We start from the raw sequence: 17,479 nt of genomic DNA, 5'->3' as shown, positions 1-17,479 counted from the left end.
CCCCACTGCACTGCCTTCCAAATGTATACCATATTTCTTTCTCTCTTTAAAAAAATGTGCATTCTTATCTGCTTCTATCCCTCATTCATTCCCTGCTTCCTTGGGTTCCTCCATCTTTGTTTAGTACTGATTTTTTTTTCCCACATCGTTCCTTCTTGTATTTACCTTACAGAATCCCTGCCTTATCTTGCTATCCATTGCTATTTCTGCTTTCTTGCTTTTATTATTGAGTTGTTTCAAAGATGCTTGTAATTCTAGCATTTAAGGATATATATATATATATATATATATATCCAGAAAGTAGAGTATGGAACAAAAACAGCAGTGGTGGCACTGATAATTGATCTTGTGCTCCTCTCACATATTCCAAAAGTGTATTAGGCTAGTAACATTAGCTCTAAAACAGCTTCCATCAGATTTCTCACCTAAAAGTGAAATTACTTACATTACCTATATGACTATATGCGTGAATGTTAAATACACACTCGTCACTCGTCTGTACCCATTCTGTTGTGGCAGGCTCTGTGTCTGACACAGTTCTAGACTAAAAGGGAAATTCATGCTACCACCTTAGTTATAAGGCCACCATATACAAAAGTGCTTGGTAGATCATTGGAGTAGAGAATCTGAAGCCTCGTTTTCCCCCTCCATAAATTCGTAACTATTGTATAGAAGGTTTAGGAAGAAAATAAAAAGTGGAGAAGACAATTTTTCTCTAGTACCCGTGAGTAAGTCTTACAGATGTCTATCATTTCTACAGACTTTATTGTGTGCATGAGTTTCCTCCATTGAGAAGCAGAGCTTCTTATATCCACAAAAAAAAAAAAAAAAAAAAAAAAAAAAAAAAGCCATACTTTAAGTTTCTTTATCCAAGTCCACTAATTGACTTGAAAACAAGAACTGAGAGCTTAAATTCTATGTTGTATTGGGAATCAATAGAATCATTAGAGTACACAGGTTGTTATCTGCAGACCATTTGCTGAATGTCTGAGCCTCTATGCATTGCATTAATTGTTTCCTTTTTAATGATCAATGTTTAGAACCACAAAAAAAAAACACGTTTAGAAAAGTGCATTATATAGCAGTGAAGTCAGGTAACAACAGAGGCCCAGTGGTTACTGGAAAGTCTGCCACTTCTAGCCTTACAATTTCCTGCTTTCAGTTATATCAAAAGCAGGAAGATATAAATCTATATTACAAAAGATTATTTTTCATCAGAGAAGGTAGGTGGTCATTCATCAGTATCTCTGGCACTGTTTCTATCTACTAGATGGTTTAAATTCTGAGGATCCTTTGGCACCTTTGAGGATAAGTGTATTTGGAAACAATTCCTTGCTAGCTCAGAAAACTTTTGTGAAAATACAGATTTATCACTAATTGGCAATTTTCAACAATTTTGAGCAGAGGAAAGACTACCTCAAGTTTACACTGCTGTTGTACTGTAACAAGCACAATTGCTTCTTGCACAGCACTGAGAGTCCCAGAGTTACTCATCTCTCCGTTTTGATTCTTAGAAAAAGCTCTGATTTAGATGGCATGTCATGTGCTTTTCTGTCTAGTAACTGTAGCACCTAATGTCTGTCTAGTATCTGTTTTTGTACCATGAATAGACAGATCTAAGGAACACAAGTAACTGCATTTATGCTACCCAAAGCATAGAGCCGTAGGTGGCTCCAGGTGAGTCTTTTGGCAAATCAATCATTGTGGATCAAGAAATATTTTTTCCAAATTGACAAGAAAATATCTTTTTTGTAATAATTTAAGTTTGGCATACAGGTAACTTTTGGTGTTTAAAACATTGTATTTGTTTACCAAGATGAGGAGATGTCTCCACATGACAGATATCTTTAATTTACTTGTCCTTCATCTTGGAATTTCATATTCCAGCTCTTACAGATGCTGTGAATGTCACCACCAGTCCTTCCAACCTCTTGGGAGGCATGACTTCCATATCCATATTCTCTTCCAGATGCAGGCCCTGACTTTGCCTTTACTTCAACATCATCATCTTTACTGATAATCCTGGCAAAATATTTACTTAGTTTTGGACTACTGTGGCTGCAAAGGAACTTTACTCCCACTCTCTTTTTTTGCTGTGTGCATATCTAAAGAGTAATCTCCAGTACTATTTATAACAGCTACATGCTACTAGCTCATACGTGCTAATTAGCCAATAGGTAATAACATCCAATAGCTTATAATATACGAGTGGCAGCCGATGATGCATTTCTAGCGTTAGTCATACATTTCAGCATGCTAAAATGACTTGGGTGGAGGAAGGGGGCTCAGTATACATCTGCGTGCATTATGGATACGCTGCTGGATCTGCTGGAAGGAACTTTTAAGGAGTTTGTAAGCTGCATTCTCCCCTGCCGCAGCTCAAGGTTTCTGTACAATTTTGTGAAGTCTATACACAAGAGAGAAGAGAAGCTCCTTGTTACTGCAGTGTAACATGGGGACTCGTTCGTGTTTTGGTGAGGTGCCAGATGTCAGGCTGCAGTGTTTGTACAGACATCAGGCCCAGATAAGAGGGACTGAAGCAAACACTACAAACTACCGTGTGGTTTTGTGAAGGTCTGGGAAAGTTAAAGCAAGCCACCCCGCACACCCACATTCCCAACAGCATTCGCACAGCAACAGGGGTTATGCGGCTATCCCAACGCCGGGACTCCACACCACTCAAACCTACGGACAACACATTCACCAGCAAGGCGCATGCACCTCAATGAAAACACTGAAGGATTGCAAAAAGCCCTTTATTCCAGAAAGGCGAATTCCCCTTTCCGCCCCATTCTGAAGCGTGGTCTCACAGACCACCATCTGCAGGAGGCAAGCCGGGCTCTGGCAGTGTTATGGGGACAAGGGGACATGAGGACACGGGGACATGGGTACGTGGGGATATGGGGACACGGGGACACGGGGCCAGGGCTGCTGCCCGCCCCTCCGGCAGGAAGCGGCCCCTCAGCGCCGAGCCCTCCCCGCCGCCAGGCGGCCTCGCGGCGCGGCGCCTCCCCGCGCCCCCTCCCCGCGGCCCGCGGGCAGGGCGGGGGCCGAGGGCGGCTCCCCGGCGGCGTCAGTCCCAGCATGCAGCGCGGCCCGCTCCTGCCCCTGCCGCCGCCGCCGCCACTGCCGCCGCCGCTGTCGCTGCCGCCGGGGCGAGAAGATGGCGGAGGGAGGCGCGGCGGATCTGGAGACCCAGCGCACGGACGTGGCGGCGCTGCTCAAAACCGCCCTCCGCAAGGGCGACACTTGGTGAGGGAGGGAAAGAGGGAGGCGACGGGCACCCGGGGCTGGCCGGGCGGCTCCCTCCGCCCCCGGTGGCGCTCGGCCGGCGCGGGGAGCGCCCCCCTGCCCCTCGGCCTCCCCCTGAGGGCGGTTGGCGGAGGGGGGGGGGCAACGGGCGGCCGCGGGGAGGGGAGGGGAGGGCAGGGGAGGGGGTGGGGGGGGCGGCGCCGTTCTGCGCCCTCAGCCCGGGTCTGGGGGGCACCGGCAGCGGGGGGGGGGGTGAGGCCGGGGGCGGCCCCGGGCTCTGCGGGGCCCGGAGGCCGCGGGGGGAGCTGCGAGGCCCGGGGAGGGCAGCCCCCCGGCAGCGCTCCTGCGGTTCTTCACCCCGAAGGGAGGAAGCGGCTCGGGTGGTTTTTTAACCAGAAATTACAGCTCTGGCCTCGCTGGGGTGTCCTGGAGCCCGTCCGCGGCTGTCATTGCACGCCTGGCGTTTAAACTTTGACGGCCAACGCGTGATGCCCCCCCCCCAAAAAGGATCAGTCCCCGAAGGTGCGGGCAGGCCCGGCCTGGTGGTGTTTTCCGCAGCAGCACGGAATCCGCGCTGCTTCTGGGGGCCACACGGGTTGTCAGCGCAAGGACCCGCGGCCGAAAAGATCTGGGTTAAATAAACACGGCCTGCCAGCCTGCGCCTGGTAACCCAGCGCCTCGAGTTGTAGTTCTTCGAGGCTAGGTTGCACGCTGGGTGTTTTTTTTTGGGGGGGGGGTTTAGGGTTTTTTGAGGGAACGGGAAAAAAGGGAACTGACACTTTTTCCACCACGCAACCTCTTCATCTCTTTCCTCATGAAGCTGTCACCAAAGACAAAGGCTGAAGTGTTAACTTACTGAAAATTAAGTACAAATACGCAAAAGTAGAGCTAACCCACCTCGTTTCAGCTGTCATCACTCACTGTTCCAGTTCTATAAAAGACTATATTTAACAGTGTTGATACTGCAGCATGTGTCAGAAGCATACATTCTGATGCATTATTCAAATACTGCTGAGTATATGTTCACTTTTTGGCATCTGAGCAGGCTGCTCTTCAACCGAAAAAGTATAAGCAACTAGAAAAAGGAAATCAATTGGAGTGGTAGTGTTGAAAATGACCGGCAGTAGTACAAGAGTGCTTAGGCATGTAATCTTCTAAGAGATTTTTTTTAATGATATTGTTGAGTATTTCCTGAGTACTAAAAAAAAAATAATCTTGAACAGTTAGTATTATTCAAAGTGAAACTAACTTCATGACTGGTTTGCGTAATGACTAACACGGTGCACTTACGGGCAGAGTTGTATTTTTTTTTTATTACGCTAAATATTTTTAAATGGAAAAATCAGTTAAGTGAAATAAGCTTCTAGACATTCTCAGAAAATAAGTATATTTCAATGCGATTGTGACACTAATATTAATCCAGTGTTGCAGAGCTGAATAAGCTATGGCAAAGTCCCATTAATTTTGACTTATGAACTATTACATCTAGGAACATGAATGCATATACAGGTACATTCATAGGATTAATAGTTAGAGCTATGTATTTAACTTCACATATTAAGGAGTGTGTTTAGTCCAAGTGCTTTATTCAGAGATATTTTGGTAGTAGCTTTTTATTCTTCTGGGGCATCGGTAAGGAAACATAATAGTTAAAGTGCTGTAAGTCATGATTCAGAATTGCAATTTTCATTCATTCATTCAATAGTAAATATTGCTGAAAAATGTGAGCAATGCTGTATCAGCTTGTTCTGTTTGAGCTTTCAAGCACTATACTTAAATACAGTGCTTTTAAAATTACCAGCTTACACAGATAATCTCCCAAGAATTCGGAGAACTGTAGCTATGTATAAAGTAGAAAGCTTTGGGGGGTTCCCCTTAAGAAAAAAGGAAATGAAGAATAGAGCAAGGAGAGGCAAGCCTTTTACTGTCTAGAAAGGGCAATGAACTTCTTCATTAGTTCTTCACATTTACTGTAGAGAGAAAGAAACTAAACTGATTTAAATGCAATGTTCCTAAGGTTAGATAGTAAAAAATATTTGGTAGAATACAGTTATGTTCAAACACCCTATTTGAACAGACCATGAGCTGTAAAATTTGCTTCATGGGATGTTTTCAAAAATACCTTGGGCATAGTATGGATAAAAATATATTGCTTCAGTGGATGGACAAGATTGGTATCTTCTGACTGTTCTGTCTTCAGGGACAGGAATCTGGGCTAGTCTGTCCAGGTGGTCTTTTTTGCGTTCTTTTATCGGCAGTTAATAAATTAAATGATTAAACTAGGTGAGATTGAGGATTCTTTCATCTTTCCATTTTCCTTGTTTTTCTAAATAGATAAATTAATTAAACATCATATTTAAGCTTTTCCAAGCAAGAACCTCCTTATTTTATTAGTTGTTTCTAAACTACTAACTACTTTTGTTCGTGAATTCAGCATTAAAACCACACTGTCTTTCCTCAGAACTTGCATTATAGATATTTCAATGTTTTCCAAAGGTCCTTCAGGTTCTGCGGTTCAAAGACCTATCGTTCTGTTTCAGAAGAGAATGCTCAGTTTCATCTTGTATCTCGCAGTGTTAGGATCGCGTACGATTGTAATTCTGCTGATGAGAAGTGAGAAGAATTTTTAGTGTTTGTGGAGATTTTAACCTCTTGTTCGGAAAGAGAAAAAAAAAAAAAAGGTTGTTACAACTGCAGACAAATGTGAACTCAGTGTCTTCCTGTATCCACCCTCAGAAAGTTAAGAGCTGTTGGCGTTCATCAGTTTTTAATCACTGAATATTTTACGTGACCAAGTGGTCTTAATGTTGTCATTTAATGCCTTTGGAGCTGCAGTGCTACTCTTACGAGCCTTGCCAAGTTTTTCTGCTTTTACAGTGTCACTGAGATACAGTTTTCAACACTGAAAGGTATTGATCTTGGAACAGTTTTCTCCAAGGGTTGCTGAAGGCTCTGTCAGTTCTTGTGTGTGACTTCCTTCTGTGTGATTATCTTTGATTTTCTCCCTAATATTGAGGTGCAACTTGTTGCCTTTACCTTTAAGGCCACTTTCAGCCCTGCTTTCCCTGTAGTTCCTGTTCTGCTGAAGCTCTCTTAGTCAGCAATGTTGCCTCAGTTACTTAAATAAGACATTACAGTTGCTTTCATACTCTTTACTTTGCTACCTCTTATGTGCATTGACCGTCTGTGGTCTAGACTTGAGACCACATATCTCACCTTCAGGTACCACCTGCCAGTAAATGGTTCACTTTGTAATGGGTAGCAGTGACTAATAGCGACCAACAGCATAGACTTAGGGAGTTTCACCAACTTTTCTCTCTCTTTCTCACAGAATTTCCCCAATGTGCTTTTTTCATCTAACAGAAGAGAATATAAATGACATTTATATTTCTAAAAGCAGTAAATTGGAAAAAAAAAATAGGCTGTTACAGTGGGCAGATAACTACCATGAGTTTATTTGGTGTCTAGGGGAAAAAATGCAATCTTGAGATGCTTAAATAGGGAATACTGAGTAGCAGTGTAGAGATGTACAATAATATATGCCTGATACCATTCTGATACCCAGTTCTGGTGCCTGCATGTCACAGAAGGTGCTCATTTGGAATGAGGTCAGCATTCTCAAATTTTAATAGAGGAGGAGAAATCCTTGCCTAACAGAAAAGAACTTAATAGCTTTTGTCTATTTCAATAGATTGTTGAGTGCTGTGCTGATGTACTTACTAAGAAGACATCTAGGCTAAGGGTTCTTAAGAAGAAGATGTCTTCTAGGCTAAGGGTTCTTAAGAAGAAGATGTCTTCTAGGATAAAGGTTCTTAAGAAGAAGATGTCTTCCAGGATAAGGGTTTTTAAGCTAGCACATAAAGATTTCTAGCTGTGATAGCCGATGAATTTTGGTGCCATTCTTCAGCTTACCTAATGCTGAGACAAATGCTCAACCTGTTCTTTAATTTTAAGACTTGCAAATTACAAAAACTACAGAAGTGTAATATTTTGTGTTTTTCCAGTTGTGTCTCTGATACACATCACTTCTCAAGTTCACTTCTGGTGAACTTCTGGAATCACTTCTGGTGATTCCAGAGGGGTACTACTGTTATTGACAGAGTATATTTCTTGGAAGGTGAAGAACATATTCTCATTTTTTGCACAGTAGGAATTTCATTGGCTGTTTCTCATTGTAAAAGTCCTAGTCACTGAGAAGAGAATAGGTAAAATTTTAAGTGGGGTAAAATGCTTTCCAATGAATGATTTGGGAAGTTCATATTTAAAGGATTTCCCCTCCAGAAGGGGGGAACACAACTTTAAAGTGTTTCCGCTCAAAAAAAATTGTAAGCATTTCAATGCTGATTATAAAGAAAACTTGAGTCTTAAGCGGGAACATACAGCCCTACCTGAAAACCTTGCAGTGCCCGTCATTGATGATAACCTTGCTGCTGAAGTGCTTAGCTTTAATAGCGTTTTATACCGTGGTCTTCCTAGTGTTTTCCATGTTTGATCATCCATCATTGTGCTGTGCATTAACAAACTCTAGATTGAACAGTAATGGAAGATTTTATGTGATTTCAGTGACAGCATGGTGACGTGTAATGGACCTGCACATTTGGAAAAACATCCTGAACTGTTACAATGAGAAACCAGTATGAAGAGAAATAGGGAACTTGTTACTGTTACTTTTCCAAAGATAGATTTGACATTTGGGATCTTTATCTTTCAAATGGTCATTTCAAAAATTGCTGATTTTTTGGCTTTGAGATCTTATAGCTGAAGTTCTGTGTTTAATTTATTTCACTGGCTGTGGAATGGTGCAGTATTTCACCACCAGTTTATGGAGATGTACAAAGTGTTCTGTTTAAAATTCTTCTGGGAGAATGCTTGCAATGGAAATAAGTAGGTGCAAATCTCTTCTGGTGATTAATTGGGCAGGGTGAGAAAGGCATGTTTGTGTTAGGCTTTTACCTGAAAACAAGAAGTCAAACATCGATTTAAGAGTTAAATTGTTTGTTTGGTTGGTTTTGGGTGGGTTGTTTTTTTTTTTGAGAAACCTTTACTTAAGTGGAGAATTTGTGCACGTATTCAAAATACGTGCTTGTTAATGTAGTGTTCACAAGTAACTTTAACACACAAATACACTCATTTGTTTTGACTTACTCAGGGTTTTGGTAAGCTCTTGGTGTGTTATGTGTGAAGTGCTGCTTAGGCTACTGCAGCACATTATGAGAACTGAGCATGGGGGGCTTTAGCGGGTATTTGACTGAAAGTTGATTTGGAAATATGTGGGTGCATTTCATTCAACAAACGTTTAATTTCAGAGGAGGGATGTGAAATATGGACTACAAATTCCTAAAACTGATTTAAGTGATTTCTTTTTTCTCTGACCCATTTTTTCCTGTGGATTTACCTACTTTTTGAATAAATTGATGGCTTAATTTTTATGTAATAAAGTAGAGTAATTGCCTTCTTGAACTTTCAAGCACTTGTTAATTCTGAAAGAAATTTGAATTTTGAAGGCATTCGTTAATCATGGGTATACCTTGTCAAGCAATTTTGTCTAGGCTAATCAAAGTAGAAATACAGGTACAAAGTCCTTATTATCTTTCTTATTTTCATAGTTGGAAGAAAGAACAAAAATTAGATGTTGTGCCTTTAAACAGGAGTCCTAATTTGCTTTCAGCAACACCGTTCCACTTTGTCCTCACTGTTGCTTCATCTGTACTCATGCACAGTGACAAGGGTAAAAAAAAAAAAAAAAAATCCTTAGCTATCTCTCTGGACAATTTGCACAGTTTTGCTGTTAAAATTATGATTGCTTGTGTTCAGAAGATTTGATGTTCTAGAAGTACACAGTGGGGAAATGAGTGTGTCTCTCCAAAGTATCTCAGTAGCACATTCAAAATCAAAGCAGTTAACTTTAAAGTGAAAGACTGACCTACTGGGTAGTATAAATAAATTTAGGTTATGTTACCTGTTGTTAATTGTCTCGGTATATAGCTGAGTAATGTATTCAGAGTGTTTGAACAGTATGATTATGATCTTGATATGCACCATTTTTTGTCAAAAGCATTGTCCTATCAACCCATGTGTTAAGGGAAAGAATGAATCCAGTCATACTTCTACGATGTTGATGTTAAGGTTTATTGCATCAAAATGTGTGGTAAACCACAGGTGAAGTTAAATTACACAAAAAGCCATAGGACCATGAAAGAATTTTAGAAATCAATTAGCAGCTTTCCTGCTAGTTGTATTAATTGTTCACTGTTAAGTGAACAATGTCCATACATGGTCACGCAGCAGCAAAATTTTAAAGCTTTAGGAAATTTATTATTAATTTTTATTATTGGTTGATTGTAATAGCTTCATTCTTTTGTTCTTGTTAGTGTTTGAAGGCTGTTATAAAGTCATCCCAATTTTGCCTGCCCGAATTCTCTACACTTGATCATTCATAAGGATGCAGCCTTGTTGGTAATTTTAATTGACTGACCGAATATGAACACATTTGAATATAATGCATGGCTACCAACTGATAATTATGTTTTCATATTCGAACATAGGGCTAAGAGGACCAAAATATTTGTTACTGGTATCCATATATTGGGAAAACATACTGAAAGTATTACGTACCATATAATTCATAGGTTATGTTGAAGAAACTGCAAGTCCAGTAATGAATAAGTGAACGCAAGCAGGAACCAGACTGATGGCCCTGCAGCAGGGAGATCAGCAGACCTTTGTAGATGCTGGAAATATTCACCATTTTGTCTCGCTTTAATGGGACCCAAAGAATAACAACACCTGCAGTGAACCGTTTGCTGAGTGGTGTTGTCTGTAGGAGCTAGATGAGGTCAGAATAACTGATCTAAACTCATCCTAAATATAGATTTAGTCTGTTTAGTGTCTTCAGCTGAAGCAAGTTTGAAGTAGTCATCTTTCACTTATTAATGCTGGTTTACATAATTTCTAAACAAACCTTGTTTGCTTCTAACAATAAGAGTGAAGTAAAAGATGACATGCCTTAATACAGCTTTGAGGTATATATTATTTAAAATATTTTAAGGTCGTAAGTAATGTGTATCTTGAAAACAACCCAAGCATAGGAAAAGAGGAAGAGGAATAAATATTGTGCTTTGTAATTGTCCATACTTGTCAAGAAATCATTCAAATAAGAGTTACTTAGAGAAAAATTATTCCAAATGGGGAAGTTAATATTGGAAAATTGCTTCTGTATGGGATGAGCTAGGTATGACCAACAGTTATCATTGCTTTTTGAGGAAGTAGTCAATTTTGTAATGTCAGCAGATATGAAGGGACATCTTCATTATATTTTTCAACCCCTTTGCATGATCAGTAAGCTCACACTGGCCTGAAGTAAGACTCGAAGACGAGCAAATGCAATGTGAGGACAAAGGGTTAGGATAAGGCCTTTTGTCATCAGCTGCTGAGAGGGGAGTGTTGCTGGAGGTTATGGTGCAACAGCATATCTAGGAATCCGAGACAAGTTTCTCCTTCAGTCTTGGCTACAAGTCCTCCGGGTGCCTTTTAGGCCCCAAGCTGGGTTCGTTAGCCTGTCCATTAGCTTGGCTGCCGCTGTCTGGGAGCAAAATGTTGTGTTTCCTGCTTGAGTGAAGTCTTGATTCTAGCAGGGACAAGTAACAAACATAACTTAAATAACTATTTTAAAAAACAAGCAATCCATAGTTTTGAACTTTGCCGAGATGTCTTGGGGTAGCATTTTCCATCAGCTCCAGAGGTGGGAAAGCTGCTGCAGCATTAGACTGGTTTGGAACCCTTCCTTGAGTTAGGTAATAGTAACAAACAGACAAGTGAAACATCGTAACAAGCCTGATGTGCAGGCATTTTCTATCTCTGTTTTACTAATGCACGGTATGCTATTTTTGTATCTGGGACAGTACATATTCAGTGAAGCATATCTAGTCTCGGGTGCATGCTGAAAGTTTTTGATGTTTCCCCTAAAATGTGCTGAAACTCACTTAAGAAAGGCAGTTTGAGTGGACGTAGTTGTTTTTACTTGAGGTACGTCTTTTTCCCTGAAAATACTGAAGGTCTGGCATAGGTAAATACTTTGTTTTCAGATGGTCGATTATATCATGGGTATTGTAACAGTAACAAAAAGATAAAGTAGGTTGTAAGGTTTGCCTGCTTTGTTTTGTGTAGGTGAGTAGTCTTGTTGATCTTGCTGAGAATGCTGCATTGAGTATGTTTGTAAGATCAAAACCTGTAGTCTTAATTTTTGATTTTTCCCTTTTTCCTGTAGTGCTAAGAAGTCTGGATTTTAGTGTGCTTTAAGTGCTTTAGGAGATTCATCCCCTAAGCTGAGCATGTTACAATTGCATTTCTTCTGTAGCATAATCTTGAACATGCTAAATCCTTCTTGTATAAAGATGAGGGAATTGTATGGTATTTGAACACAAATTTCCATTTTTCCTAATGGAAAAATTGGAAAAAAAATGAAAAAGAAATGGAAAAATTGAAAAAATTCCTTGCTTCATCTGTTGCTTGAGAACAAGTTCTTGTGCAAGTACAAGATTAAGATACTGGGACTGTGTTCCCTAGTAAAGCAAAACAACTTCTCCTACCCATATCAGATTGCCTACTTTCACTTCAGTGGCAATGCTAACATGCCTAATACATACAAAACATATGTACATACATATAGCCAGTACTTCACTGTGAGAACTTGCAGCTACAGTGTTTGTTAACATTTTTCAAAATCTGTCCCTATATCTGTAATTTCCCTTTCTTGACTACATAATTCACTAAAACCTTCTGTTTGTTGTAATGCGTATGTTATCTCACAGTTGTGTAAAGCTGGTCTACTGAGTTCACTCTTAAAAATATCTGTCTGAGAATAAACTCCCTACTTGTTTAAATTAAGAAGCATAAACAATGTTGGTGGATCCTGAGTTGATGAAAGGGTATTATCTCTAAATAGAAATTAAATTCATTACCAGACTTCTTATATAAATATCCTGCTCATCTCTGTTCACAAAGGGTGTTAAGAGCTGAATATCAGGATAATGAATAAAGCAGTGCTTTCTAAGTTATAATTTCTTGTCATGGGTAGGCTCTGGTAAGACCTCAAAGATCAGAGGGCTGGAGCAGCTCTCCCATGAAGACAGGCTGAGAGAGTTGGAGGTGTTCAAGCTGGAGAAGAGAAGTCTGGGGAGACTTCAGAGCAGCCTTTCTGTACCTAAAGGACAGTTGGGCCTGCAGGAAAGCTGGGGAGGGGCTCTGTCAGGCAGTGCAGTGATAGGACAAGGGGGAATAGCTACAAACTAAGGGTAGCTTTCATTTAGGTATTAGAAAAAAAATCTTTACTGGATCAGGTTGCCCAGAGAGGTTGTGGTTGCCCCATCCCTGGAAGTGCTGACGGCCAGGCTGGATGGGGCTTTGGGCAACCTGGTCTAGAGGAAGTTGTCCCTGCCCATGGCAGGGGGTTGGAAGTTGATGATCCTTAAGGTCCCTTCCAACCCAAACCATTCTGTGGTTGTATGAAGCCTTATCAAATCTATTATAGTTTCAATCCAAGTTTGATTATTAGGTTTTGATGTGGTCTGTAAGCAGTCCTAACTGTGGCATTGCACTGTTTCTCCCTTAACCAGGAAGATCATTTTGTTACATCTTTTTGTTTTGATTTTGCTATTTAAAAATTACTATTCAAGTATAGATATATACAGCTGCATATTACACGCTGTATTAACTGAAGTATAAAGCTTTGCCCTTGAGTGCACGCAAATTACATGATCTTCCCTTCTTTCTACATGATCTTTTCATTAGTCTTCAGAATGCATCCTGCAAAAAAAAAAGGATGGAACCAATTATTTGTCTGCAAGTAATCAGTTTTACTGATGCTTAATAGATATTAACTTATTTTTAATAGCTGCAGAATTCAATTTTAAGAATAGTGCTTTGCACCAGTTTAACTTCTTTATTCAATTAGTCATCGTGTCTTTGTCCTCACGTCCAAAATACACCAGCTAAACCAAGTACTACTCATTGTGCATTAAAGCAAGAAAAAAGAAAAGAGATAAAGACAAAATAATTTAAGTAGCTTTCAAACTTTTGGCACTTGTCCATTTTTCATTTTGCTTTTCTACATTGTACTACTGGACAGATTTTGTTTAGATAAATTTAGATTTTATTTTTTTTTTTTAAGATTTCGTTGTTCTTAAGAGGTTTTCTTTCCAGGCAAAGAACTTGACTGTGTCTTATAGTTCTTATCAGTCATATATACATTGATGATTTATAGATGGCTTTTGATCTTTTCATGCTAGATATATGAATCTATTATTTGAGCATGTAAATGCAGGTTCTGAGATTAGAAAAGAGCTGTTCTAGGTTTTTGCATTTTTGTGTTAGGAAGCAGAAACATTGGAAGTCTTCAGTGTAAGGAGAACTTGCAGAGGAGAATTTGGTCAGTAGCAAAATTAATTAATTGAATGTGGAAGAATAAAAGTTGATGAAGTGTTGAAGTGGTAATGATGAACATTTGAAATCTAGAACAATGGGTCCCAAGGTTTCTTGCACTGTTATGTCCAAAAATAAAAATTTTCTGTTATTTGTATGATCAGACATTTAATGCAAAGCATTTGGAAAGCAGTGTGGTTCTACAGGAGCAGTAATTTGTTAGGCAACATGTCCATTGTTTTAATGAATGCCTGTGTGATAATTTCCCTTCTGAGTAAAATTATAGCTTTGCTTTTTTAAGATTCATAGTTTCATTCAAATTTAGATGAATTAAGTAGAGGCCATAGGGTGGAATGGGGGACAAGGCTGGCGGCTTTGTTGGGAGAACGGATGCCCGAGGGTGGCTGTGTTCATGAACACACCTCTGTGGCTGTTAGGGAACAGTGCTGGGAGGCCACAGCAGAGCAGGAGAAAGGTGAGACTGCTGTTGGCTTTTGGGATGCTTGCAAGACTAAAACTTTGTGTATAAAGCAAAGGATGATGGCATATCACAGTAATCATGTTCAGTATTCCTTTTTCCATTTATTAAAGAAAAATGGCTCAAGTATTAAGAGTCAGTTGTAAAACGAATTGGGATTTGTACAGGCAGAGTGAAAGGACTGGATTTTTGCAAATGTGGGAAGAACTGCTGCTACTTGTACTTTGAAAAGACAAAGACACAAATACCAATGATTCAATTATCAGCCTTTTTCCCTTGCCCTGGGTCTGCCAGGACAATTATCTCTAATATCAGACTATATTCAATTACATATGAACTCTGTATAATGAAGTCACTCCATTTAACTTTATCGTACCAATTCAAGCTTCCATGGTAGGGTCTAGTGTGTGTTTTTCTGTTTCAGAAAACAGAAGGTAATGCTCATTTGATTGCAGTGGTTAGTTATTGTTTAGCGAAAATTTGTTTGTAAGAGATTTGATTTTCTTTTTGTAATTTTCAAGTGAACTCTATTTGGTTCTCACTGAATTTTCCAATTCTTATTCATGTGATCTTTTAAATTAAGGAAGTTAAATTGCCTAATGTAGGTTCTGTCCACTCTTCTCTTTTCCCCACTCATTTGTGGGTAATAGAAAAATACTTTGCTCATGAATTTGTTTAGAGGAGAAACTTTAAAAGCCTAATGCTTTCTCTTTTGGGTCTGTACCTCCACAAACATTCTTGTGTTCATTGAACCAAATCAAATCTTAAGATATCTGCATCTATTGATTTTAAGAAACAGAGGTACTTAGTATCTTTGTAAAATTTAAACCTATTTTGCTTTTTTTTTTTCCTCCAGTATTGCTTAGGAGGACTTTAGGGTAGTAAAAATATAATTGATAGCTTCTAGTAACAAACATACCAAATATTGTAAAGCATACAGGGGAGCTGTTGTGATGCTGCTTCACTTCTGTATAGTGCTTCACTCCATGGTATATGCCTGTTCTCACAGGCTTGTCGTTTTTGATAGTAGAAGCTGATTCCCTTTTAATTTCACAAGTTTGAGGTTTGGTACGTATGTATTGCTGCAGTGATCATTAAATCTGGTATGGTACTATTGGAACCTGAAAAGGTGAGTTCAGCAAAGGCTTTAACATAAGAAAGTAAGGCTTTATGTGGGTACTTGTGTTGCAAAATGAGTTTTTCTGTGTGCAGAGAATCACAGAATGGTTTGGGTTGGAAGGGACCTTTTAAAAAAAACATCTAATTCCACCCCCCTGCCATGGCAGGGACACCTCCCACCAGACCAGGTTGCCCAAAACCCCATCCATCCTGGCCTTGAACACCTCCAGGGATGGGGCATCCACAGCTTCTCTGGGAAACCTGTTCCAGTGCCTCACCATCCTTGGAGAAAATAATTTCTTCCTAATATCTAATCTAAACCTGCCCTCTTCTAGTTTAAAACCCTTGCCCTATCACTACACCCCCCGACAAAGAGTCCCTCCCCAGCTTTCCTGTAGCCCCCCGTAGGTACAGGAAGGCTGCTGTGAGGTCTTCCTGGAGTCTTCTCTTCTTCAGGCTGAACAACCCCGACTCCTTCAGCCCCTCTTCACAGGAGAGGTTTCTCCAGCCCTCTGATTATCAGAAGATGCAGCCCCACTGTATCAAAAGTGTGGCCAGCAGGACGAGGGAGGTGATTCTCCTCCTCTACTCTGTTATCGTAAGACCCTGCCCGGGCAGTTGTGTTCAGCTCTGGAGCCCCCAGCACAGGAAGGCCATGGATGTATTAGAATGAATCCAGAGGAGGGCCACAAAGATGACCAGCCTGCTGGGGCAGGCTAATTTGGAAGGGTTTAGTATTGCAAAATCATGTTAAGTATCTCACCATTCTGGAATAGGGCTTCAACCATGCGGGTTTGTGATAAGCCTGATGTGATGTAGTGTGCCGCAAACAGCCTGTTAAGTCACTGCCACTTCCCAGGTTTGGGAGGGTGGAAAATTATGTTTTTGCAGCAAAATACTTTTCATATACATTTCTGTAATATTGTTTAAAACCAAACTTTTTTGTTTGTTTTTGTTTGTTTGTTAAGTTCTGGTTCCAAAAGCAATTTGAGACCATTGTCTGACTGCTAGGTGTTTAAGATTACAGAAGGAAAACATTTGTGACAAGTACAAGGGCAAAGTTATGTACTGAACAACCTCAGAAGAGACAGCAACTAGCAGTAGGGATAACTTTTGACCAGTAGTAGCAGGTCATGGTAGTAGAGTAGACCCAAGACCATGTGTTACACTGCAAGATGGCTGAGGTACGTGCAACAGAGTGGGGTTGGCAGTGGTGTGGCGAGGCAGAGAGCTGGTCCTTAACCAGCATCTGTGCCAATTGAGCCACATCTCGGCCCCTGCTATTTATGTTGTTGTGCATGTGGTAGTTACAAACTAAGGCTGTGGTTCGTAATTATTCCTAATGCTAGGAGTAGCTTGTTCACAGACTTGTTATTAGTGTTGATGTAATCATATTTTGAATCAAGACTATTTACCGTGTAAATTAGGATGTTGTCACAGATGTTGTAAAGTTGCCTTTCAGACCTTGGTGTTTGATGTTTGTGAAGAAATATAGGGCAAGTAAGCATCCAAAAGCCTGTGGTGATCTCATATATGGGTATCTAATGCCTCTTACCTCATACTTTGTAAAGGGCTTTAATCTATAGATCCATATGCTTAAGAAGTACATTCTATAGAAACGGAAAAGTTGGGGCTTATTGAGAAGAGAATCTGATGAGTTGACTACTAAGCCTCCTGCTTCAAAGTATTACTCAGGAGAGATCAGTCCTTTAGCAGAAATTTGCTATCAGTCCTTCCTGAGGCTGTCTCCAGGCTTGATCTGTGTGTGTAAGGGAGTAAAACGGGACCTGAAAAGAAGAAATAAGTCAAGACTATGGGTATCTTTGGTTTGCTAATTCTTATTGTCAGTGCAGATTTAAGGTTCTGTTAATGTGTTTGTTTTTGTTTTTGTTTTTTTTTAAACCTGTTCAGAAAAGTGCGTAGCCAAGCAATGTTTTTGTTTGTAAACAACTTCTTCAGTTACAAGAACTGGGAGTGTTACGGGTTTTGTTCTGGGTTCTTGTTCCATGGTACTTGTGAGTAACTCTGACGGGGTGAATGCCTACTAAAGCTGTGTGCGTTATCAGACTGGAATTTGAATCACCAGGAAGCATTTTGAGATGTTTTAAAGGTTCAGTAGGATGTTATTGGTGTGCTGCAAATAGGAGCTCAGTAGTCAAATGCTGGAGAAAAGAATGAAGATTATCTATGCTCTCTAGTTTGATGCAGTCG

General features: G+C 40.2%; 1 protein-coding gene across 7 annotated transcripts in view; it reads left to right on the top strand.

The window, feature by feature from the left end:
- Positions 1–3,086: 3,086 nt before the first annotated feature.
- The window catches only part of USP15 (ubiquitin specific peptidase 15), a 70,426-nt gene continuing 56,033 nt past the window's right edge, over positions 3,087–17,479 (top strand). For all 7 annotated transcript variants that reach the window (XM_084506572.1, XM_084506571.1, XM_084506573.1 and 4 more), the window contains exon 1: positions 3,087–3,252. In XM_084506572.1, coding sequence (XP_084362698.1) covers positions 3,164–3,252 — 89 coding nt within the window. In that variant the 5' untranslated portion in view covers positions 3,087–3,163. The remainder of the gene's footprint in view (positions 3,253–17,479) is intronic.

Source organism: Aythya ferina (genome assembly GCF_964211825.1).
Source record: "Aythya ferina genome assembly, chromosome: 1".
NCBI lineage: Eukaryota > Metazoa > Chordata > Aves > Anseriformes > Anatidae > Aythya > Aythya ferina.
The sequence above is the reverse complement of the archived record's forward strand: the minus strand, read 5'-3'. Positions and strand labels throughout refer to the sequence as shown.